This window comes from Fundulus heteroclitus, chromosome 22 (genome assembly GCF_011125445.2).
Source record: "Fundulus heteroclitus isolate FHET01 chromosome 22, MU-UCD_Fhet_4.1, whole genome shotgun sequence".
NCBI lineage: Eukaryota > Metazoa > Chordata > Actinopteri > Cyprinodontiformes > Fundulidae > Fundulus > Fundulus heteroclitus.
Genome location: NC_046382.1, coordinates 40,400,542 through 40,426,537, shown reverse-complemented (window position 1 = coordinate 40,426,537; position 25,996 = coordinate 40,400,542). Strand labels below are relative to the sequence as shown.

Sequence of the window (25,996 nt, the reverse complement as noted above, 5' to 3'; positions counted from 1 at the left end):
AACAATAGAAAACTGAAAAAATCATCTCTCAACAGATTGCTAAAAAAAACTTTTGTTTTAAGCTTTTCGTTGCTTTTTCGTTGGCCACGCTCTTTTTTTCTTTGTTTTTTTGTACCACTTATTTTTCTTCCATACCCCCTAATTTGTAATCCTCCACGAGAGATTGTATTCTGATATTTTAGCTTTAATGTAGTTGTTGTTTTTGTTCCTTGTTTCATTTATTAAAACAAATGCAGCTTTGATGACACGGGAACATTAATCTGGACGGGACAGTCGGACCTATTTCCCCCGAACACCTTCCTGAACTCGGCGACACTTCCGGTGCATGGTGGTTTCTCCCCCAGCGTTCAGTTGGCTTTTATTTAGAGAGACCCGAGCTGCCGCTCCGCTTCGCAGGGACTGAGAGGAGGTCGTTTATTCCAGCTGTTGAAGGGGAGCAGACCAACACGCCGCCAAGATGCCGCGGATCATGATTAAAGGAGGCGTTTGGCGCAACACCGAGGTGCGTGTTTACCTGTTAGCCTCATGCTAACTGCTGCGTCCCTCAACCAGCGGCTAAAGTTAGCATGGAGCAGGACGTCCGTTTAACGGGATTCAGCTCAAATGGCATCTTCAGCTTTGTTTTCGTAACTGTTCTTGGCAATTTATGTCCAAACAGTTTAGCTGTGAGGAGTGAATCACCGGCTACCGGTCAGGTTGCTGTTGTTTGTCTGGTAAAGGCGGTAACGTCATTAGCGAAAGAAAATTAGCCTTGAAGACCTGGTAGTGCTTCCTCGATTTAATACCGGCCCATAATTAAAGCCCCGAATATTTTGTGTAGTTAAAACATTTTTTTGTAATCCAACATACACTAAATCATCAAGGTTAATCACATTTGACACAATTCAGTTTCAGCGTTAAATTAAACATAGTGAGAAACAGCGGGTTTATTCCAGCATTCTGTTGAATTTCATTTGTTGGTTCCCTTCAGATAATTTCACATTTGAGTTATTATTTATTCAATAAAATTGTATTTATATAGCGCCAATTCATGAAACATGTCATCTCAAGGCACTTTACAAAGTCAAAATCAATCATATTATACAGATTGGTCAAAAATGTCCTATATAAGGGAACCCAGTTGATTGCATCAAAGTCCCGACAAGCAGCATTCACTCCTGGGGAAGCGTAGAGCCACAGGGAGAGTCGTCTGCATTGTCCATGGCTTTGCAGCAATCCCTCATACTGAGCAAGCATGAAGCGACAGTGGAAAGAAAAACCACCCATTAGCGGGAAGGAAAAGCCTCCAACAGAACCGGGCTCAGTATTATAAATTAACAACGGGCAAGAGGAGCTTTTCCTTAAATAGATGATGTCTGTGTTAAGCCCCTTTCAAAGCCTTTTTGGACTGCTCCGATCGACCAAAAGGACCCAGCTCAGAATGGGGAGGTGAAGTTAAGCAGCCACTACTGATCCTCCCTGGGAGGTAGTAATAAACCCCTGCGTGACAATATGTGAAATGAATGGACAGATCAGCGCAGTCCCCACATGTAGACCAAGCAGGGCGATCCTTCAGTGTCCGTCTGGTCTGAGCGTAGTCAGATCCAAGAGACGTTATCGCTCTCAGCTATCCTACACATCCTGGTCAGGTAAAGTGAGAGCTGCAGCCGCCTTCTGTAATCCTTGCTGGATTTGACAGCGGCGTCGTCTGACCAAAGCACACGGTGTCGGTGGACTGTACCCTTGCAAAAGTTGTTTCAGTAACCACGCAGTCATGTAATTCAGGTAAAAAATATGTTTAACACCAGCAATCCAGTTGGAGATCAGATCGAAAAAAGAATCAAATCTAAATCTTAAGAATCAGAATCAAATCCATTTTTGAAATGTCAGTCCTAATATTTAGGCTACTACTACTATGTGAGGGGAGAGGGAGTCAGTCTTTCTATTAACCCCCCCCCCCCCCCCCCCTCCTATTTACACCCAGGAATGTCCGCTTTAAAAACAGTAACAACTATGTAGCTAGGACGGATATTTTTCAGCACCAGATTGTTTTATTTTGGTTCTGGAGGTTTGTTGAAATTGTCAATTTTAAAGTCAGATACATTTATTTTTAAAGAAAACATCTTTCTGGTTTTAGGATGAGATCCTCAAGGCGGCGGTGATGAAATATGGGAAAAATCAGTGGTCACGTATCGCCTCCCTGCTTCATCGTAAGTCCGCCAAGCAGTGCAAAGCCCGATGGTGAGTCCTGACACAGACACCTTACTGAGAGACGCAGTCTGATCAGTGTTTAGTGTAATCACCGCATTTTCACCCGGGTTTCTGTATCGTTACCTGTTTCAAACTGAACCAGAAAGCTCTGTCTTGCTTTTGCCCGTAGGTACGAGTGGCTGGATCCCAGTATCAAAAAGACAGAATGGTCCAGAGAGGAGGAGGAGAAACTGCTTCACCTGGCCAAGCTGATGCCCACCCAGTGGAGGACCATCGCTCCGATCATCGGACGCACTGCCGCCCAGTGTCTGGAGCATTACGAATACCTGCTGTACGCGTTCTTGTTTTTAGAGCTGTTTTTATGGCGAATTCAGTCAAAAGCAGAGCCGCTGGGCCTCATGAGATGGCCTCCATCACAGTCAGGCTCATGTCACTCTGAATCTTGTTAATAGACGTGCTTTTGTGTTTCAGAGACAAAGCAGCACAGAGGGAGAACGAGGAAGAGGTGGGAGACGATCCCAGGAAGTTGAAACCAGGCGAGATCGATCCTAATCCTGAGACCAAACCTGCCAGGCCCGACCCCGTGGATATGGATGAAGGTGTAGTACGCACTTCTTGCTGTGATACAAACCGCTGATGTTCTGTTGGAACGTTGTGTGATCAAGGTACGCAGCAGATCACGCTGCCGTCACGCTCAGGGCGCGGATCAGCGCCTGGACCTGCTGTTAAACCCGTGATGTCGGCAGCGTGGCCATCAGGTCGGGCGCTGTGACCGACCGTGTGTTTGCCTGTGTCTCCATGTGCAGATGAGCTGGAGATGCTGTCAGAGGCCAGAGCCCGTTTGGCCAACACGCAGGGCAAAAAAGCCAAGAGAAAAGCCAGAGAGAAACAGCTGGAGGAAGCCAGGTGATGCAGCAACGCTTTTAAACCAACTCAACACAGCTGGGTTGTTTCTAGTCTGAGGAGGAGGCATAAAAACCTGTTGGTGCAAAATAGACATTAAGGGGGGGGGATTCGTGTTATTTTGTTGTTTGACTGCAGGCGGCTGGCTGCCCTGCAGAAACGCAGGGAGCTAAGAGCTGCAGGAATCGACGTGCAGAAGAAGAGGAAGAAGAAGAGAGGAGTGGACTACAACGCTGAAATCCCCTTTGAAAAAAAACCTGCAGCGGTATTTGTTCATAGACAATAAACCATGTTAGGGCTGGGCGATATGGACCGAAGCTAATATCTCTGTAGTTTTAGGCCGAATGCCGATGTACCATTTTTATCTCCGTACGGTTTTCTTTTCATAAAGTAATTATAAAGAAAATCAAAGCTTTATCCCAAATGTCTCACAGGCCCAATTCTAAACAACCAGCTGTAGATAGATAGGAGAAAAGGTGAAAAATAACCTATGCATAAAGTATAATTCTAACTATATAGTCTCATCTTACATCGCTTTTAAAATCTGGATATATTGCCCAGCCCTAAAGCATGTAGATTGGTACATTCATAATGAAGCCGGTAGGAGAGAAGAGCTTAAAGATTGTTTGTCTTTGTTTACGTTCAGGGTTTCTACGACACCAGCATGGAGCAGTATGACGCCCTGGAGCCAAACTTTAAACGACTCAGACAGCAGCACTTGGACGGAGAGCTCCGCAGGTCAGTAGCAGCGCTCTGGCTTTCCCACCGTTGACCCTTCAGCCAGTTTCCCCAGAAAAGCATTTTCTTTTCCTGCGCATGCAGTGGAAGTTTGTAAACGCATGCGGCTCTTACGCTGTAGTCAAAGGGGTCGCAGACAACACTAATGCGTGGTCGGTTGTTTGTAGTGAGCGCGAGGAGAGGGACAGGAAGAAGGACAAACAGAAGATCAAGAAGAAGAAGGAGAGCGATCTGCCGTCTGCCATCCTGCAGACCAGCGGAGTGGCAGAGTTCACCAAGAAACGCTCCAAGCTGGTCTTACCTGCACCACAGGTAACAGCTGGGCTGTTGTGCTGAGTGGGGCACAGCCAGGGAATTAGTTATTTTCATAGTTTTACTACAACAAAAACTCCAATAATCTGAGTCTGGGATTAGACCTGATGAATCTGGAAGAACCAAGCACTGATCCTACCCAGACGGCTGGATTGGGTCCAGATACATAAAGGACCGTTGGCTTAGCTCGTTCATACTGTAAACACTGTACCGGTTATTCTGACTGTGCTCCTAGATCAGTGACACCGAGTTGGAGGAAGTGGTCAAAATGGGCGTGGCCAGCGAGGTCGCTCGCCAAGCAGCCGAGGAGAGCGAAGGCGGGAACTCGGCCTCCTCCGCCCTGCTGTCTGAGTACAGCGTCACCAACAACATGGCGACCGGACTCCGCACGCCACGCACCCCCGCTGCCCAGGACAGGATACTGCAGGTGATCATCCCGGGTCTCTGCTCTGATGTTTGTTTCTGAGCTGATTGTCCCTGACTCTTTAGCTTGGGTGCCTCTTGTTGCTATAGAAACAGTCCCATTTCAATAAGGACTGGTGTAATGATTAAAAGCCGTATTGGAAAACCTTGTTCTGGTTGCTGATAAGAATATGATGGTGGCAACAACAGCAAAACTAACCTGAATGTCATGGTGTAAAAAAGCAGAATAGAATCTATCACTAGTTAATAGAGGCAATATTGTTGCTTTAAAAATAAGATGGTGGATAAGACTTAGCTTAATTCTTATTTGATGCAGTAAATCGTGTTTATTTTTTGCTTTGCGTATCATTTTTAGTTGTTTTTTTTTTCACATGGTGTTTTTGTGTGTTTGCGCTGCCAGGAAGCACAAAACCTGATGGCTCTGACCAACATCGACACGCCCCTGAAGGGAGGCCTCAACACGCCGCTGCACGAGAGCGACTTCAGCGGCGTGACGCCTCAGCGGCAGCAGGTCCAGACTCCCAACACGGTTCTCAGCACACCGTTCAGGTACAGTCACATGGTCTTTGCCTGTTTTATCAGCCCGCAGCGAGTCTTAAAACATGCGTGTTTGATACAGAACATCTAAGGTCATATAGATGTGCTGCTCTGGTTATTTAGCTTAAGTGCACTTATGGTGGACGGTGCTTCCTTCTCTAGTCACTCCTGAGTTTCTGCAGATGCTCCAGCCCACGTAGCAGCTCACTGGGCTCCTCTAAGGGCCATTACACCGCTTCACTTTTTCCACACTTTGTCTTATTCCAGAATGGATTAGATTATGTTTAGGCGGAGGAAGGATGTGGAAATGAAAGTGTTGGAAGTCTGCAGGCAGATAATGATGGCCAGGTTCCCTGTGAGTACATGGATGCAGTGGTGTGACAGAGGTTTACTTTTGGTTATAAGCTGCAAAGCTCCGTGAAAAGCAACATCCAACATGTACAAAGGGCTGGCTGGGGACATCGCCATAGATCAGCGATGGTAGGAAGGTTGCAGACGTTAGATGTTTACGGGCCACAGCAAAAAGAGCATTTTAGCTTCAGATTTTCTTTTAAATGTCATTAAGTTTGATACTTAAAATCAATGACGGCACTGAAGTATTTAGATGTTTCTGTAACTTTATCATTTCAGGGTTCCCCCCCAGAAGATGTGCTAAACCTGGCTGTAGGTGTGCTGGGTTCTGGGGGTGAGGTGTCGCAGGACGGGGATGCGCAAAGAGCGTTGCGTCACGCGCGTCAGAGGGGCTAGCGCATTAGCTATTTAGACCGGGAGGTTTTCTCCCACACGTGAACTTTAATGTCGTTTTCAAACATCGAGGCATTTAAAATACACAAACGACGCTTAGCCTGGCCGGGGAGGAGGGGGGTGTCCGCCAGGCTTCTGTTACACTGTTTGTTTACACGTAGGACTTGAGACAGATCTGATTGGGTGGAATCAAAGACAGACTGCAGAAGAACCCAAGCTGCAGACTTTCCATGAGAATAAATGATTGTCATCAGCATATAAATGCAAACCGGTCTCAGTAACACTTGAGCAACATAAATTGAAAATGGTTTAGGTCCTAGAATGGAGCCCTGTGGGACGCCTTTCATAAAGTTCATGTTTTCTATTATGGCATAGTGAGAATTTGGGAGTATTGTCAAGTATTCATTTAAAAAAATGCTTTTTCAAATTATTTTTTCCAGCTCTGTGCTAAAAAGTAAATTGACTCCTAATATTAGATTTTGCCTTGAAGAGGATTAACATCATTCCTCCAAGCAAATACTTTGAAAAACCTTCACTTCAGCTTGAAGAACGTTTAGCCAAGAGGCGTTTAAAAGATCACAGGAGATTCTGCACTTTGGGAAGCAGATGATAAAATGTGACGACTCAAAACATTTTGCATAGTGTTTGAAGAAGAACGCACCTCTTGTCTTTATTTCGTTGCATCAACAGTGATTCCCCCAGCCCTGTTTTACATCCACGGTTCCCTTTTCTCCTACAGAACTCCTGGACCCGGCCAGGCCTCGGACGGGATGACGCCTATCGCCAGCGGGATGACCCCTCGTGGTACTCCAGGACTGACCCCTGCGCGCACGCCACTCAGGGACAAACTGAACATTAACACAGAAGACCAGCTGGCTGACCCTGCCTATGCCAAACACGTGGTAAGGAGAAAAAAAAAACCTTCCTCCATCCGTCTTCTTCCACTTATCCGGGGTCGGGTTGCGGGGGTAGCAGCTTCAGTAGGGAGGCCCAGACGTCCCTCTCCCCAGCCACTTGGTCCAGCTCCTCAGGAGGAATCCCAAGGCGTTCCCAGGCCAGCAGAGAGACATAGTCCCTCCAGCGTGTCCTGGGTCTTCCCTCTGGGCCTCCTCCCGGTGGGACGTGCCCGGAACACCTCTCCAGGGAGGCGTTCAGGAGGCATCCTGACCAGATGCCCGAGCCACCTCAACTGGCTCCTCTCTATGTGGAGGAGCAGCAGCTCTACTCTGAGTCCTCCCCGGATGACTGAGCTCCTCACCCTATCTCTAAGGGAGAGCCCAGACACACTACGGAGAAAACTCATTTCAGCCGCTTGTATCCGGGATCTCGTTCTTTCGGTCACAACCCAAAGCTCGTGGCCATAGATGAGGGTAGGAACGTAGATCGACCGGTAAATCGAGAGCTTCGCCTTTTGGCTCAGCTCTCTCTTCACCACAACGGATCGGTACAGCGCCCGCTTCACAGCAGACGCTGCACCAATCCGCCTGTCGATCTCCCGCTCCATCTTCCCCTCATTCGTGAACAAGACCCCAAGATACTTGAACTCCTCCACTAGGGGCAGGACATCCTCCCCAACCCGGAGGAGGCACTCTACCCTTTTCCGGCTCAAGACCATGGTCTCGGATTTGGAGGCACTGATTTTCATCCCGGCCGCTTCGCACTCGGCTGCGAACCGCTCCAGTGAGAGCTGTAGATCACGCCCTGATGAAGCCAATAGGACCACGTCATCCGCAAATAGCAGAGACGCAATCCTAAGGCCACCAAAACGGATCCCCTCAACACCTTGGCTGCGCCTAGAAATTCTGTCCATAAAAGTTATGAACAGAATCATGTTTATTTTTCCTGCTGTAGTTTCGTGCTTTGTTCTGGTCCACTATCTGGCGTCTCAGGAGGGGGAAGCAGTGCAGTACCAACACTGTTTACAGTGGGGGTGGTGTGCTGCTGACCTCGACTTGGGATGTCGTGTGTCGGTGGGCGGAATACTTCGAAGACCTCCTTAATCCCACCAACACGTCTTCCATTGAGGAAGCAGAGCCTGAGGACTCTGGGTCGGGTTCTCCCATCTCTGGTGCTGAGGTTGCCGAGGTTGTTAAAAAGCTCCTCGGTGGCAAGACCCCGGGGGTGGATGAGATTCGCCCTGAGTACCTTAAGGCTCTGGATGTTGTGGGGCTGTGTTGGTTAACGCGGCTCTGCAACATTCGTGGACATCGGGGGCAGTTCCCCTGGATTGGCAGACTGGGGTGGTGGTCCCCCTATTTAAAAAGGGGGACCGGAGGGTGTGTTCCAACTACAGAGGAATCACACTCTTAAGCCTCCCTGGTAAGGTTTATTCAGGGGTTCTGGAAAGGAGATAGTTCAATCTCGGATTCAGGAAGAGCAGTGTGGTTTTCGTCCTGGCCGTGGAACACTGGATCAGCTCTATACCCTCAGCAGGATTCTGGAGGGGGCATGGGAGTTTGCCCAACCAGTCTACATGTGTTTTGTGGATCTGGAGAAGGCATTCGACCGTGTCCCCCGAGGGATCCTGTGGGGGGGGGGGGGGGGGGGGGGTACTCCGGGAGTATGAAGTACCGGACCATTTAATAAGGGCTGTCAGGTCTCTGTATGACCGGTGTCAGAGTCTGGTCTGCATTGCCGGCAGTAAGTCGGACTCGTTTTCAGTGAGAGTTGGATCATGGTTGGCCTTTGTCACCGATTCTGTTCATAACCTTCCTCCGTTCAGTTTAATTCATATAGAGCAGCTTTTAAAAGCATGGATTCCCTTTTAAGCCACTTTTACTCTTTACAACCATAAACAACCATACCTTAATGGTATATCTGTACCAGCTTTGCATGTGTAGAGCCTGTAATTTAAGGCTTTCTTCTTGCCAGTGTGCCACTTCACTAATGTTCTCCCAGAAGTGTCTGAGGCCCAAACAGAACTGCTAGATTGGTTCTGCCATTACACTCAACTGGACCTCATTTAGAGGTATTAGAGTGGCTGCATCAGGGTTTCCAGTACACCGCCTGCTCCTTCCTGTCTGGCTGTGTCCCTCTCTGGAGGGAAGAGGAAGACTAGAGAGACAGTCCACTGTTGCTCATTTAGTCTTTACTGCTATATTTAGCGACTTTTCAGACCCGTCTAGTGACTTTCTTTCAAAAAGCGACTAGCAACAGGAGACTTTTAGCAACTTTTTTGTGATTATGGTGACTTTTCAGATTTGCGTTTTTCCTGCTGTAGTGTCGTGCTTTGTTCTGGTCTTTCAAGTATAATCTCAACAAAATACAGTGAAGTTCATGGTTGTAACATTGCATCATGTGAAAGGGTTCTAGGGGTGGGAATAATTTAGCATGTGACAGAAAATTAAAAAAGATAAACGTTTGCACAAATCTCAGGGATGGATTCAACAATGGCTGCAGTAGGAAGTGTATCTTTAGAAATAGTGATTATTTACTCTCTAAAAAGTCCAAACGTTTGTATCTTTGCTCTTCACAGCAAAAGGAAAGCCTGCAGCAGCTGAGACAAGGCCTGATGTCACTTCCTGTCCCTAAGAACGACTTTGAGATTGTTCTTCCTGAAAACGCAGAGAAAGAGCTGGAAGAGACGGAGATGGAGAGCGGATTCGTAGAGGACTCGGCCGACATCGAGGCACGCAAGCAGGTGAGCCTCATAAATAAAAAAAACTTTCTGGAATACGTTCAGAGCTCCGTTGATTTTAGTTGAGTTCGTTGTCAGACTGAGAAACTTGGTGACCTTTGGGGATCTGTCTGTTCAGGCTCAACGGGACGCAGAACGGGAGAAAGAGCTGAAACTGCGACACACACCTGTTCAGAGGAATCTCCCCAGACCTACTGAGGTACAGTTTGATAGCAGTCCTCTGACCACGGCTCAACCACTGATTGGCTGCGCTCCAGGACCACCTGACCGTCGCTCCTTTATTGTCCGCGCAGGTGAACGAGTCGGTGCTGCGCCCCGCCTCCATGGAGCCGCTCACCAGCCTCCAGGTGGCCGAGGAGCTCATCAAACAGGAAATGATCACCATGCTGCATCACGACTGCCTCCACCATCCCTCGGCTAACGCGGCCAATCAGCCGCAGCGCGGCAAGGCCAAAGGTCCCGCCTCCACGTCCAACAACGCCTCGCACATCTCGTACCTGGAGACGCACGCCTACAAGCCGGTCAGCACGGAGGAGATGGAAAAGGTGAGAGAGTCCACCCGGGTCATCAGCTCTGCAGTCGCTTAAAGATGGCCGACGGCTCCTGTGCTCAGATGGGTGTGGGGCGCGTGTTTAAAACGCGGCCTCTGACTGTGGCATGTCTGAACAGGCGAAGGCGATCCTGGCAGCAGAAATGGAGGTGGTGAAGGTGGGAATGGGCCACGGAGATCTCAGCATGGAGGCCTACACCCAGGTGTGGGAGGAATGCTACGGACAGGTAACCTTCCCCAGATTCCTCCCGCCCGTCATTCAGTTTGATCATTGCAACATTTTAGAGCGGTGAAATGTGTCTGTCCTGCTGCACAGGTGCTGTATCTAGCTGGTCAGAACAGGTACACCCGAGCTAACCTGGCATCCAAGAAAGATCGAATCGAAAGCCTGGAGAAGAAACTAGAGGTACGGGGAGAACAGCCTGAGGAGTTTGGTTTTGTTTTCTAACTGCTGCGTGTGAGCGCTCCGATCCAAACACCGATGCCCCCGTATCTGTGACCCCCTCCAGGTGAACCGCGGTCACATGACGGCAGAGGCCCGAAGAGCCGCTAAGCTGGAGAAGAAACTGAAAATTCTGCTGGGAGGCTTCCAGTCCAGAGCGCTGGGGCTCCTGAAGCAACACAATGAACTCTGGGAACAGGTACCAACTTTTTAGTTTCCCTGCCAATTCAATTCAATTTTATTTATATAGCGCCAAATCATGAAACATGTCATCTCAAGGCACTTTACAAAATCAAGTTCAATCATATTATATAGATTGGTCAAAAATCTCCTATATAAGGGAACCAGTTGATTGCTTCAAAGTCCCGACAAGCAGCATTCACTCCTGGAGAAGCGTAGAGCCACAGGGAGAGTTGTCTGCATTGTCCATGACTTTGCAGCAATCCCTCTGGAACTCTGGGAACAGGTACCGACTTTTTAGTTTCCCTGCCAGGGTTGAGCCCAGCAAGAAGAGTTTAGCGTCTGCTCGCCGTTTCTCTGGCCGTCGTCACCAAGTCTGATAGATGTCCATAGCTCAGTGTGGTGTCTGCAGGGTCCCCAACATCATCACCAGCCCTAAATATTCAATAATTCACGCCATCTTTAAATGTTTGGTAGCCAAAAAAATATATAGAACTTACCCATAATGCACCGCGCAAACCCGAAATCTGCAACTCCCTTATTTTTAGGCACAGGATTATTTCTGGCTATGATATATAATTGATTATAATAAGACAAAATGTTATCTTTAATCATGGCAAAAACAATAAAGGACAATTCAGGCCTCGTTTGGAGAAATCTATCCTCCATGTGTCACTTCCCTGTTTGGCTAAGCTGCAGACAAGACACCACTTAGTATAATAATATTCTTTATGGAAGGGTGTACCTTCAATTTAGTCATGTTTGTTTTATTACAATGACTTATCTTTAGTCTGCTGCTGTGTGCTTCCATTGGCCTGTCAGTTAGCTGATGATACAGAGTTACTACAGAGGGATAAATAAAGGCCCATTCTAAACTAACGCCAACATGGATCTGGCACATGCAAAACCTAATTTTAGGTGTAAATAAGGATCTGGTCCATGTAGAGGTACTCAGCAGCAGCAGCCCTGTACAGTTTCAGTCCTGATCATTCTGCACTTTCTTTAGGGATCAACCACATCAGGACATTTCTGCTTTAATCACATTAGCTTCCAACGGCTTTACAGCTAAACGAAGAAGTAATCCATTGTTTGTTGTATTAGCGGTTAGTGTAGAGTATATATTTTTAATCTTAATAGTGTCTCACATGTCAAATTTACTTTAGATTTGATCGTCTAAATTACGGAAGCTTGTAGGAATCCCAACTCTTTAAACTTCAACACTTTTTTTTACCTGCTGCCAGTTTATCTGTAAAAGTCAGCATGTTTACTGCAGTGTAAATGTAATAACTTTGGCTGTTTTTGTTCAGATGCCCTGACGTTGTGTCTGTGTCGTCCACCAGGTGGAGCAAGCAGCCACTGAGCTGCAGACGTTCAGTCAGCTGAAGCAACAGGAGGATCTGGCCATCCCCAGGAGACAAGCGGTAATTCATTTAGCGCCACTCACAGAGCACCTCAGTAGCTTACCAGTCAGATCCTTCAGAAGGAAAATGAGGCTCTTTTACAAAACATTTCCATCATTAACCTGACGAGCCGCCTCTGAAGTCCTGGCCATTCATGAAGCCACGGGGTCGGTGTTGTCCTGCACCGCTGAGTTTACTGAAGGTCTAGCTGCCAGAGCGGAGCCACTGCTCAGCGCTAGGCGTTACATCCAGAGGTGGAAGTCTTTAAAGCAGGGGTGTCAAACTCATTTTGGTTTAGGGGCCGCATACAGCTTAATCTGATCTCAAGAGGGCCACACGAGTTAACTCATTGCAAGATTAAATAGAACTAATAAATGTGGACTTGTTGATTTTTATATTAAGTTAATTTCACTTTTACACAATATATTATGAATAACCTCAGCATTTTTAAGAAAAGTATGTGCAATTTCAACAATACTTTTACTCAGTTAAACATTTACGTGTGCATTATGCATAAGAACTGATCACAGTGATTATACAATGTTGAAAAACATTTATTCACATTTTTTGGAACTTAAAAACACTATCCTGCATGACAAAATACATCAAACAGATAATAATTAAGAAATTATTTGAATTTTTCCACACCTGAAGCTTAATCTGCTAATTAAAACACAGCGCCCCTCATGGACAATATAGGAACTGCATATTTTCAATTAAATGAAGTACATGTTTTTTTCAATAATTGTTTTATCATTCTCTTCCATTTATCTTGTCCACTTGTGAAAGTCAAATCTGATGAGCTCTTTGTGGCATCTTATTGCCACATTGCCAGACAGGACACTGGACAAAAAAAAAAAATTTTTTTGTTTTTTTTTTTGTTTATAATGATAATGCATTTAGCCACAGGGCTGGACTAAATTGTTCGGCGGGCCGGATTCGGCCTGCGGGCCGTATGTTTGACACCCCTGCTCTAAACAGTGGTGGATGGATTCAGTGTGCTGTTCCTTTAACAGAACCCAAAGGCCTGAAGGGTTTGTAAAGGAGGGTGTGGATAAATGTAATCCAGTCAAGTTTCACTTTAAGATAAACTACCAATATTGTGTGGAAATGATGGTTTATGTAAACATTGATTCAGGGAAACCTACCAAACTGACTGCAGTAGTAATTCTGGCTATATAAATACTTCTGACTGGGTTTCTGTTGAGTCCCTAATAGAGTCTAAAGCTAAACATGTTGGGTGCTGCTTGTTGTTTCAGGCTTTGCGGGAGGATGTGGAGCGGCAGATGGAGAGGGAGAAAGAACTCCAGCAGAGATACGGAGAGCTGCTGATGGAGAGGGAGGCTCTGCTCGGCAGCACTCAGAAAGTCTGAGCTTCAACTCCATCATCCAGAAACCAGTCAGAGGGACTCTGATATCCAGCTGACATACGAGGTTTACTTCCTGTAACCTTTCCCACACGTGTTGACCAACGGCTTTATTTTCCCCTGATTATCACGTCAAGTGTCCGTGGCGCTCTGCCTCTGTGTGCTGATGTTGCTGTGATGCCACACGCTGCGTTCTGAGCATGCTTAGCAGTCCTTGTTTCTGTACTAGTGACAAATAAAGTTTTTCATCAATGAAAACCACAAAGTCCTTGTGTACATTTTGGGGGTTTTTAATACTAAAAAATTAAACAAATGACACATAGAAAATGAGTAGAAAGTGATGCATCAGCAGACGAGGAAAGCCATCCCGCTCTTCCTGTAGGCGCTCTGAAAGAGAGACAGATGTGGCTCAATGGATCAAACTGGAACATTTAGGGGGCAAAGTTTTACCACAGTTCCATCATCATGGCTGACAGCCAGATCCTACACCGTTTCCTGCTGCTTCTATGGTCTTTTGTTAAAGGGTTGCATCAAATTAGTATTTAGTATTAGTATCAGCAGCTCTGGTTTCTTCTGTTTACCAAGATTTAACATTCTATGGTTGGAACAATACATTTTCCCAGTGATCTCAGTGAAAGGTTTAGTTGTGAATGCTGGAGATAGGCACCAGCAACCCCTGTGACCCCATGAGGGATTAAGCGGGTCAGAAAATGGATGGATGTTTAGTTGTTTTTAAAAAGTATCAGCTTTCATTGCTTGCCCTCACACACGTGCGTTGGGGACCAAACATTCATTAAATCAATATACAAGAAGTGAGTGAATAGGAACATTTGGCTGTTTAAAAGTTCCACCATTCTCCCATTTCTAGTGTAAAACTTTGTGGAGGAGAGCAGGACTAAGCTGTTTAAGCACAGCTCGCCCTCTGGTGGCTGTGAGCTGATGCTCCAGCCCAGGGCCACTGGACCGCTCTCCACATGTTCTGCTGCTTTTCTTGGTCTCGCCTCAGAAACGGCCTGTTTACTGCTGACCCCACAGGTTCTCTATGGGATTCATGTTTGGGCCGAGCGATCCAGAACGTTATCTTGTCGGTCTGGAACCTCGATGCTGCAGTCTTACCGGTGTGATGGGGGTTGTTGTTCTGTTGAAACCATTTCCTCTTCAGCAGAGAAGAGCGTGACATCTTTAAGTATTTTGATGTGTTCAAGCTGATCCATAATTTCTGGTATGCCCCAAACAGGCCCAACACCACAGCATGGTGACGTGGCCACCATGCTTCACAGGCACTGTGGCTTTCAGGACTGTCAGACAAACCGTCTACAGCCCACTGACCCAAAAAGCACAAACCTGCTCACCTCAGGCAGAATATGGTAGAGTTTCTGTTTGGCTCATGGAGCGCTTTAGGAACATGATGGTATGTGGTCCAGTAGTGGTCAGTATTCACACCGCTACTGGAGACCCTTCCTGGCCAGAGCCACCATCTACAGAAATGGTTACATTTAACATTAATACGTCTTGACTGAGGAAACCCAACCAGGCCAGCCAAAGGAGAGACATCCAGCAGAACTCTCCAAGCTGATTGGACGAAGCGACACCTAATGCCCGCCTACCAAAGGTTGCTTTTAGCCAGTCATGGAATGAAAAAGGAAAATGTCGTAGGCAGCAGGCGCCATGAGAAACCACAACAAGTAACGCTGGTCAGAGCGCTTCTTTCTGTTCTTCCTTCAAAGGAGAAATCCTGGATTCTGACTAAACAGAAGAGATAACAGCAGCAGCTATGCGTGTATCCTGTCATCTTTATGTTGGTTAAGCCACTATTGCTTTCATCACTGCTGTATGTCCCGCCTTAAACCATAATACTTTAATGTGATTGGCCTGAAGCGCTTTTGGTTTGGTCCCAAACAACTGAGCCGAGAGCGGAACAAGATGGATTCTCATATGTCTGAACACACAAATACTGCGAGAATTCAGCTTACCAGCACGGTTGGGGGTAAAACTAATAGCCACAGAATTTCCAGGATCTTAAATGTCTCACTTTTTGGTACTTTTTAAATTCCTTGCACGTTGCAAACAGCCAGAAGTGTTCTACCTTAACCCACAAATGTAAAGTAATACCCAGATTAGGCCAGTGGGGTCTCTGCAGTTCGAAAACCCCGTTGATCCTTTAGCTAAAGCAAATGTCCAGTACCGCCGGTAAAATGAACCGTGTAGGGACAGAATCACTGCAGAACCCAATAAAATAACACACAAAGGTGTCTCCTTCAGCGGGATTTCCTTCGTGTACTCACCGTGTGCCTGTAGTTGTATCTTCTGATGGCCTCTCTGATGTGACACGGCTGGATGGCTCCACTGGGGGGCTCCACTGTGGCCGGAGAGCTCTGGAAGACACAGCAGACTGTTACCTCCGTGCAGCGAAGCACATTTTGAAGATGTCCAGAAAAGAGATCTACTGGTAAACAATCGAGAGAGACGGCTGAAATGAAGAGCACTGAAGAGAAGTCTGCAGCCTGACACCTTTTTCCGTTTCCTCTGCCTCGCTCGGCTGTCGGCGCCGCCGTTCCCCTGGAGGAGGGGCTTTGAGGAGTGGGAGGAGCCTGGTGTGGAGGGGGGCGTGGCTTCGGGCGAATCTGGATCCTTCTTGACCTGCGATCACACATTTAGTTATGCCATGCTAGGTCTCCTGACTCAAAGCGCTGAATGTGACGCCGTGGTGTGGACCTCAGGGTGGGTGTTGTAGTGGATGTAGCTGGCAGAGATAACGTGGCTGACCGGGTTCATCTTCACAGTCATCTCCTGCTTCACTAACAGAGATAAATCTACAATCTGGGGAGGAGAGAGCACGCATTTTACCACAAAGCTCTTCACAGCTAGCGACGCGTGGTGCTGGACGTCAGATCGCAGGCGTTACCTGAGCAACCGTCTCGTAGGCCAGGTATGAGAGGATCTCTGTGGCCATGCTGTTGGGTTTGAGCTCCAGGTTGCTGCAGTCCAGCCAGTCCCGAAACTTTGATGCTTTTTTGGCTGTTAACATTGACGTAGCACAGCATGAGTGGCTAACAGGACATTTACACCAGCAACAGTAGACAGTGAGCGTGGGATTGAATAAATGAGCATTAGAACATCAGCTTTGTGCTTTTTTTGGTCCAAAAACAACAACTGCAGCACTTTCTGCTGTAAGACGGGGAGATGTAAGCCATCCTCTCACCGCCTCAGAGACCATAATGGACCGTGGTCCTCTGGTGACTGGTAGGGCATGTTGCAGTACCGTAAAATCTAAATTCTACTAGAAATACACAAATCCAGGGTTTCAAATCTCACCGAAGCTCAGCTGTCGACTCTCGCAGAACTCTGTGTACTGAGCTACATCCATATTTCGCGTGTGTCGCTCTAAACGCTGAGTATTCAGACAGAGCAAGCACAGTTAATATCCTTCTGTTGCAACACAGTGTTGGCCACACCTCAGCATGCTCTAGTCTCATCGTGGTGACCTCTGACCTCCATCCTCTCCACTTTGACTGGGTCAACTTCTTGTCTCTCAGCCAGTGAAAGGTATTCCCCAGTTTGATCCATCCATGCCAGGAAGTCCTGGGCCAACCGCTGCCTGCGTGGATTACCGCCAGCAGCCGCACCACCTGATCGGCAGACAACACAACGGGTCAAAATTGTCCGAGACGGTCCTCGGATAGTTGTTAGTGGAAGAGGCATCGCCGTGGCTTTGTGTTTACCCTGCTCCTGCTGCGCGTCTTCTTCCTCTAGAGTTTTTAGTAGCTTGGATTTGTAATCTCTGAACTGAAGATACTGTAATAACCGCGCCAGTTTCCTCTGGTCAACAGACATCGAGACAAAGAGCGGTAAAAGGCATAAGTCAACTCAACCAATCAGGTTGTTTTAAAGGACGCTGGTTGTTGAGGCATGGTTAAGTTCTTTTCTCTACCTTGTCTCTCCTCATCAGGAAGAGGATGTCCTCCGCTGAAATGACCCTGGAACCACGAAGCGCTGCACCCTCACAGGCCTGGTGCAGCTGTTCCATAAAGTAAAAGCATTCAAGAAATGACAGACCGTTGTGAACCACTGCAACAGATGTCTAAGGATGATAAATCTTTTCACGTCTGAATGTCAGACCCCTTTTTCTCCCCGAGGTTACCATGTTGATGAGCTGCGTGTGAACGACGTCCTCCACGAGCGCCGCCGTTTCATACAGAGGCCTGCGGGCGTCTCCCAGAGCAAACCTGAAACACAAAGGGACACCTGAGCAGGCCGGTCACCTCTGGGGACTGAAATCATCACACCGCATGGGATTCAGGTCCACCGTTATGCTGATGACACTCAGCTATATGTATCCCTAAATCCTGACTCAGCCAATCAATTAGACCACAGGCATTTCTTGATGACTTATAATTTTCAGATTTTAAATTCAGACATACCAGGAGTTGTCATCTTTGAAAACAAATGGTAAATGTACTGTACTTGTATATCGCTGGATCGAGTCCACGGGGCCCCACGGCGCTTTACATTCATTCATTCACACGCTGACGGTGGCGAGCTACACTGTAGCCACAGCTACCTGGGGCAGACTGAAGGCCGGTTCACACGGCAGGAAAATAAGTAGGCTTATTTTTAAAGCCTAAGAGACCCCACACGTAACGCTAAATAATCGTAGATACAACAGGTTTGCTCGTACAGTGTGTGGTGTCCGGTCAGACGGCGAGCTCAACACACCACACACCAACAGATTTCACTCAGGATCGTTCAGGTGTCAGACGGGAAATCTTGCGAAACCTCTCAAGATTAAATGTGAGTTAAGAGTAAATAAACATAGACGACGAGGAAGAATAATGGTCAAAGCTGGTCAAGTGTCCCGATGCTCCAGTCTGACTTTTTGCTAAAATCTGACTTTTTTAGGGTGGCCGTTCACATTACTATTAAATGTGACCGCCGTCATACTGCTGTCTGAACAACTCAAGACCGTAAAGTGACCTGCCTGTGCAGATAACAGGAGACGTCACACAGCAGCGCGCTGTTTGCGGAAGTATCGGTGAATAGATTGTTTCTAGAAATGTTCAACAAAGTTTGGTTATAAAAAAAGTAACAGAGAGTGTGGATGCTTAGTCAGAGCCAGGAGAGTGACGTAAAAGACGGACGAAACGCAACATGAACGTTCCGACTGCGGGCGTTTTGTAAAAAAATCTGATACGTGTCCGAATTAACCTGACACATCCAACACATCCAACTTGACTTCATGAAGTCAGGTTGGATGTGAGGGATTTTCTGCCACTTGGGTGGATTTACCATGGTTGTGAGACCCCCAGCATGCTCTCCCTTGAAATAGTTTTGCAGTGGGGTGACCTATGACCCACCCTTGATCTGAAGGAAGCAGCATTCGCTAATTGTCTTATATGTAATTAGGGTAGTTTTGCTTGTTCCCCAGTAAAGTTCTAATGTAATCTTCCACTGTGCTCTTATTAGGATATTTGATATCTTTCTTCCTTTTTTTTGGATCTTGGTTTTGGATGTGCAGTTGGCAGATTTTGTTGTTTTCTGTTTACCTACAATGAAGTTAGCCAGTGAAAATGATGAAGTTCTTGTGTTTATTAAAAATAAAAATAGAAAATTAAAGGAATTAATGAAAATGACTGAACAGATTTTATTTTTGGATTTTGGAATACGGCTCTGGAATGATCCTGGTGTGGATACTCGTGTTAAGACATTCAGGTATCAAAGGAAACAATTCAGCCAGAAAACAATAGAAAACTTTTCCTCTGACATTGTGCTTACTCAGGAGGGCTGTTTTCCTTTCAGTTCTGATGGAATTATGCTCATGCTACAATTTGCATGTACAAACAAATTAAAAAAAGTGCAACAATGGATTCCCCTTAAAGTTTCAGCTCGGATAAAAAGACAAACAAAAACACAACAGAGCTTGCAAATGTGCCCACACAATCAGAGGGTCGAAAGGTTGCACAACACAACACACACAGTTTGACCACAATCTGGTCAAACCTCAATTTGCATCCAGATCGGCCACTTCCATACTGACAAACCAACCTGAAGCCACATCCTGCATCTCTTTCCTTCTCTCATTTTGTTTCTCCTCATGTCTCCTTCAGACTCCCCCCCCCCCCCCCCCCCATTAGTTACACACCTGACAATCAACACCCCGCCCGCTCCTTTATCCACTCTCTGATTGGCTGTCTGCAGCCGTCAGTCACAACAGTCAGAATAGTTCTGGTTTGGGGTTGCGGACGTGGGTCTGGTCTCGGGTTCGGACGTCTGCTCCCTGCAGAGTGGCAGTTTTAGGTTTTGGGGTTTATTTGGGTTTCAGCCTCTCTGACCGCCGCCACCACTCTGCTGCACGCGCCCAACACACGGTGAGTACCTCCACATGCACTCACTCTACTTCATCGATAGCAATGTGGGCAAGTGCCTCCCTCAAAGCAAACATCACTAGACTCGTCGTATCTTTCACTGAAAAGTTAAAGGATCTTTGTTTTGTTTGCGTGAGTGAAAGTAGAGCAGATGTAAGAAGTGTGCACTTAAGGCAAAGTGCTCTACAAATAAACCAAATCTCTTTTCCAACAATACAACAGACTTTATTTACCTTTACCCCATTTGCGCTTGTAAAGTACTAGAGTTAAAAGACAACCATAGTCACATTATCTGGAGGATAAATACCTTAAAAAATAAAATCACCAAAAGTTCCCAAATTCTCTAAATGAACACGTCATATATATTTTTTTAATCCTTTAACCTAAAACTGATTTATTTACTATCAAAATCGCTGCTATTCTGTCCAACTGCTGTTTCCATTATTATTGTAGGAATAATTATTTTCCTTCCAAGCTGCTGTGTGCTAACCTGCAGCGCTGCTTTTTAGCTCAATCCCTCACTTTTGTCACCGTAAAAGCCAAAGGTCCAGAGTTTGGAGCAGAACCCTCATTGGCCCCGGGGTTCCCCCATTCTTCCCAGTGTTTGTCATCAGACCAAAAGCTGCACAAAGATGTCACTTAAACAGCAGATCACCATCGCCGCCATCACGTCACGTATCAGAGCGCAGAGCTGTGGACTGAGAACGTGAACCAGAACGTTCTGATTACGGCTTGTTTGTTTTTTATTTGCTCTACAGGTTTTCATGGCTTCAAACAGTCTGTTCAGTAGCACCAGCCCCATGCTGTACTGGGGTAAGACGTGTCTTTCACTCTGATCGTGTGTGTGTGTGTGTGTGTGAACAGTTTTTGCTCATTTTACTAGTAGAGAGAGGACTTTGATGTAAAGTGAGGATTTTTTCCTGGTTCTCACTATTTTTCTGGGCTAGGTTGGGGTGGGTTGAAAATGAATGGAAGTCAAGGCACGGTCCACAGTGTGTGTGTGTGTGTGTGTGTGTGTGTGTGTGTGTGTGTGTGTGTGTGTGTGTGTGTCTTACATCATGCTCTGCAGCTCTGGGATGAAGCTGGTCCTGGCAGCTGGGCGCTCTTTAGAACCGGAGGTGGCTGAGCCCGCCATGGCAGACACCTGATGACACAGAAACAGAGAGACCAAATCAGAGGAGCAGAATTCACCGAGCAACGTCTCCACAATTTACGCCGCCTCAAAGAGGGACCACATTCTGACTTTTCTGTCCTGCTTCAGTAACCTGCAGGATTATGCATTCAGTTTAAGCATCCTTTCACAGTTAGGTGCGTTTTTTTTACGACTCGTCAATTGAGCTTCCACTAGAAATCAGCTGCATGAAGGAAAGCAGCTGATGTTCAGCTGGATTAGCCAGAGAGGACCTGCCAGCCTGAAACTCAACAACCCAACCTCCCTGTGCAATCTGTGACTCTCCTTATTATCACATTACAGCACTAATTATCTCTATGACAGAAACATGGAGAGTGACGCTTTTTGCTCAGTTCAACTATATTTTAGGATGTTCTGGTAAAGATGCGGCTAACTTGCTTAGTTACCACAAAAGCATATGTTACCAGATTATTTAAAAAAAAACATGTTACTGGCAGTCATATAAAGACTCATTTTCTCCAGAAGCTCAGTAAAAGACTAACTGGGGTCTAAACCTAAAGCAGAATAACATGAACAGCATAACATATTTATTTATTGGGACTTCCTAATATGGTGCAGCTCCTTCATCTTGTCCTGATCTTTGTCTGTGAAGGAAACAAGACCTGGAAGTCAGTTCTCCATAATTGGCACTAAACCCAAAGAGAAAGCACAGGTAAAAAGGTTACAGGACTAGTCTTTTTTATTCTTATTTTAATGTTTTCCAGTGGTGATTAGGGATGAAATTAGATCAAAGTTACACATTTGCTTTGACAGATGCTCTCCGACTTTAACCTCAAATGTTTCACTTCTATTAAAACAAGTGAAGACGGTGGAGTAAAACTGTGTTGATGAATTTTTTTAACAAAGAAAAGGAGTAAACCAATTTGGTGACAGATGTTATAATGGGAGACATTTATAAACAAGATAAAGGGTTGAAACATTCTTTTATGACAAAATTGTATTTTTATAGACTCAACTCTCCAGCGGTCAGAGCTTATGATGACAACAGAGAGCATCCCGTTTGCTCTTTTTTATTTATATTCATTTCGTTTTGCAAAAACGACTCCTTCGTTGCTTATGATTAAACCATGAACTGAATTAAATCTAAAAAAAACAGCTTTTTATCAGAATTTCTATTCTACTTCTATCCAGATCTGAAAACGACAGAAGGGACAGACTTTTATTGGTTAAACCTTTATTCAAATTGTGAAAACTCACAAAACAAACCCAGACATGCCTTCTGTGTCACTGCTGATGGTTGGACAGGAGGATTCTCCTGGATTTGTTGTCTACGCTCAGAACAAAATCATTTCGATTGATTCAGGAAACCTTTGATTTATTTTGTGAAAACCCAAACACAAGATTATTAAAATGCTAGTTCTTGTGTTCCGACCTCCTTAACGATAAAATAGCCACATTGACTTCACCGTTTAGTTTTTTCCCACACACAGTGAAGGTCTCACTGTATTTTGGGTCACTTCTCCTGTGAAGGAGCCACTGGCCGAGACAAAAGCCTAAAACAACAAGGTAGCAGAAAAGGCTGTGAGGCGAATAAACCCAGGGACGGCGTTACAGGCAGGCAGGCAGCCGGCCAGCCGGCGGGACAGGTGCCGCGACCGCAGCCACTTCCCTCCGGCAGCGCCGGCCATCTGAATAACAATGGCGCGCAGCTCCCGCCTATTCAAAGTCTGCGGTGAGCTCGGACACAATGCGGAGAAGGAGGAGGCCCGGAGGAGGGGGACAGGAGCCGGGGACAACCGGGGAGGACAGAGGAGAAAGGGCTCACCGAAGTTCGGCAGGAACACTCCGCTGCAGATGCACTTGCTGGCTTTTCCTGATTCTGTTTTGTCTCGACGCGACCTGATGACGCTTTGTGCCAGAGGACTGCGGGGTTGTGGGAGATGTAGTTTTGGTTATACGTAGACGCCTCGTCGGGCGGGTTCTGCGGATGCGTCAGAGCGTCCGCCATGTTGAATGTGGCAAATCTGCAGTTAGTCTCAGTCACTTAAAAAGTATCAGAGGGAGTTTAATCTCAGAACATACTTTGTATTCGTAATATTTTTATTTTTGTAATATTACAAGTTTATTTTTGTATCCCTATGGCATTCTCCTGACTTTATACTCGTAAAGAATAACAATAATTAAAAGAATCTAACCTGGCTCTATTACTCCAGGACTGAAATAGTTCTGCAAACTGTGACTATTCTGGAAATGTCCCCCCTTAATTCTCATAATATGATGTTTTTTTCTCATAATATTACCACTTTTGTCTTTTTTTTACTTTATTGTCCTAGGACTTTTTTTTCCTCATATAAGTAACTTTCTCTTTAATACTCCAGCCAGTCATCTCAGCTATATATATATATACAGGCTAAGTCTGAGTGAGTAAATGCTTGTATTTTCCTGCAAAGAAACGCTGGATTTTGTTTACATACCATATATCTGTTGATGATTTGGTACAGCCCACCAGAGCTGTTCTTACTAATTTAAATTAAACACAGGTGCTAAAAACCATTTGTCATATATCTAGTTTCTTAAATGAAAGGATAGAAAGGACGAAAACAAATGACAACATTCTGTAACTTTCCTCTTTTCCAGATACTGTGGGGAAATGTCGGCAGGATCCGTCACCTAAATGTCACCAACTGGATGAGCAGGAGGTGAGAACTTCTTTGCAGCAGCACGGCACAGCATCCCAAAGAGGCCTAGTGCACACCGACAGCCCGAACTTCCTCTGCAGCATCCTGCCACAGCACTGGAGATGTAACAAGACCCTGCCCAGAGCCTTCACTGTGAGCAGTCGGGGTCAAACGGGTCACCAGGGTGTTCACCAGAGTTCAGAATTTTCAGGTTCTGGGATTTTTCATCTTGCAGGTAGTTGCTCTGGGTAATGACGTGCCAGACGGCGTGGTGGTGACCGTGATGGCTGGCAATGATGACAACTGCAGCGCCGAGCTACGCAACGCCACGACCACCATGAAGCACGGCTATGCTCAGTTCAACGATCTGCGCTTCATAGGTCGCAGTGGCAGAGGTAAACCAGTTGCCTCGCGATATTTGTTAAGATGAAGGCTGGCAATGCGTTCAGGCATCAGTATTACCCATTAACAACATTATTTTAGTCATGGTTATCTGTGAAATAATACTCTCAGCTACAGTACAATGAGACATACACTGTTTTTTAATTTTAGTACTAACCAGCATAAAAGACTTATTGCGCTTTCCCAACATCCAAAACTGTACTTAAAATAAAAACCAGGATTCTCACCTGCTACTGCTTTTATTGGATTGGTATTTCCCATTTATCACAGAGGCACAAAACATGTCAAAGCAGAACCATGTTACTGAATTTTCCCTCCAGTTGCCTCTGATCTTCTTGCGTACATCAGTGTTGTTTTTTTCCCTTTAGGTAAGACTTTCACCCTGTCCATTAACGTGCTGACCTCACCTCCTCAAATCGCCACCGTACACAGAGCCATTAAGATCACTGTGGATGGACCTCGGCTGCCACGACGTTAGTAGGCCCAGGGCAGGAATATCCAAAGGTCTATTCTTGCACTGTCGGGACCTTCATTGGGTTTGAATTCATGCGCACTCTTCCTTCATCAGGTCAGAGACAGAAGGAGCTGAAGTCAGGAATGTTCCGGCCCTCCAGCAGCATCAGCAGTACCGCCCCGTTAGGTACGGGATGTTTAAATAATTATCCTGATCGCTTTCAAAATGTAGGCTAAATCTCAGTCAAAGGTTTTGAATCTGAAGTGGATATCAAATATCAAGTGACTGAAATGGTATGTGGTCTGATCCAAATGCCAAAAGATATTCTTTGTTAACCTGCTTTGGCACAGGTAATTTATTTATGAGGCACATTTAGAATAAGTGGCACTGACCAAATGCTTGTACATATGATTGAGGAGAATAAAATAAAGTTATACTAAATGTAAAAGATAAAAAACAGGTTAAAAAATAAAACAACTAGACCTAAAGCTGAAGAAGTTTCACTTCCCACCCATGAAGCTTTCTCAATTCAAAATGTCTGGAGTAGTGTGGAGTTCCAAGCTTTATAGAGCTGCTGGTGAGGTATCATTAGAGCTTAGATATGGGCAAACCATGAGCCTGACGACTCTCCATTGTGAGGGGCGATCAGTTCCAGGCTAATCTACATTCTCCACTACTACTAACCATGATGGTTGAGTAAATTAACAGACCATTTCATTTTAATCTCTGTCCCATCACACTGCTTTAGGTGAAAATGCTGATCAGACTTTCATCTGCATAGCGACTGATGCCATTTCTCCATAAAAAAAAAAAACATCAGCAGACCCGTTTTTAATCCACATTAACATTCATGAGGTGCCTTGCATTGATCATTTGTGGTTAAATCTGGGCGTGTTCAGGGCTGAACTTGAGGCAGTACCAAAGGTTCAGGTACAGCTGTCATCTATAAAGGGAAATTGCGTGCTTTTTTGCATGTGCATGGTTTTATTAACCAGAATTGTATCTGTTTTTTGGCGTATGTACACTTTTAGTATGGATTCTACGCAATGTTTTATAAATGAGTCCCCTGGTTTTTGCTCCTAATTTGAAATAGCAGAAGGGACAGTTGAATGTTCTCCAAATGGACTCATATTTGTTTGCTCTACTTTTTTGTCCTCAGACTGCAGATCCTTTTCCTCCTCCTTATGGACCAACGAGCCATCATTTCTGAGTCAGATGACATCTCTGACTTCCTCCTTCACTCCAGCTCCCAGACTCCATCACCTGCCCTCCGTCCCCTTCTCCGCTCATCCTTCACCATACGGCTCCTACTTGTCCTCTGCTGCTTCTGTTCCCCCTCCGCTGAGCCACAGTGGCCCCTTCCAGCCAGGCGGTTTCTACTACGGGTCAAACCAACCGCACCAAAGCACAGGGGAGGACCGCAACATTGTTGCAGCGATGTCCAATTACATAGAAGGGCCGTGTCTTACCATGAGAGGGGAGGAGCCTGTCTGGAGACCTTACTGATGACCGTGTGTTCAAAATATTGTTCACATTTAACCAGCT

General features: G+C 45.9%; 3 protein-coding genes across 4 annotated transcripts; 2 read left to right on the top strand and 1 right to left on the bottom strand.

The window, feature by feature from the left end:
• The first annotated feature begins 290 nt into the window (after positions 1-290).
• Positions 291-13,688, top strand: cdc5l (CDC5 cell division cycle 5-like (S. pombe)). The gene is made up of 19 exons (XM_036126076.1): positions 291-502; positions 2,117-2,220; positions 2,360-2,521; positions 2,662-2,789; positions 2,997-3,096; positions 3,232-3,358; positions 3,740-3,831; positions 3,999-4,143; positions 4,379-4,570; positions 4,967-5,115; positions 6,587-6,749; positions 9,323-9,487; positions 9,603-9,683; positions 9,778-10,029; positions 10,154-10,261; positions 10,351-10,440; positions 10,544-10,675; positions 11,997-12,077; positions 13,316-13,688. Exons 1-19 carry the CDS (start codon positions 458-460, stop codon positions 13,427-13,429), a joined length of 2,430 nt encoding a protein of 809 aa, XP_035981969.1. The 5' UTR covers positions 291-457; the 3' UTR covers positions 13,430-13,688.
• supt3h (SPT3 homolog, SAGA and STAGA complex component) lies at positions 13,650-22,940 on the bottom strand. The gene is made up of 12 exons (XM_012872821.3): positions 22,743-22,940; positions 20,841-20,929; positions 17,565-17,649; positions 17,355-17,441; positions 17,146-17,242; positions 16,916-17,052; positions 16,739-16,814; positions 16,329-16,441; positions 16,139-16,243; positions 15,935-16,063; positions 15,709-15,798; positions 13,650-13,810 (listed from the first exon to the last, which is right to left on the bottom strand). Exons 1-12 carry the CDS (start codon positions 22,923-22,925, stop codon positions 13,769-13,771), a joined length of 1,233 nt encoding a protein of 410 aa, XP_012728275.2. The 5' UTR covers positions 22,926-22,940; the 3' UTR covers positions 13,650-13,768.
• On the top strand, positions 20,330-25,969 carry runx2a (RUNX family transcription factor 2a). 2 transcript variants are annotated; one of them, XM_021321608.2, is made up of 6 exons: positions 20,330-20,598; positions 23,555-23,748; positions 23,831-23,990; positions 24,366-24,470; positions 24,566-24,637; positions 25,611-25,969. In XM_021321608.2, the coding sequence occupies exons 1-6, from the start codon at positions 20,550-20,552 to the stop codon at positions 25,955-25,957; spliced, it is 927 nt and encodes a 308-aa protein (XP_021177283.2). In that variant the 5' UTR covers positions 20,330-20,549; the 3' UTR covers positions 25,958-25,969. The 2 variants fall into 2 exon arrangements, with proteins under 2 accessions (XP_021177283.2, XP_021177284.2); XM_021321609.2 differs by lacking the exon at positions 20,330-20,598 and adding an exon at positions 22,424-22,649.
• Positions 25,970-25,996: the final 27 nt, after the last annotated feature.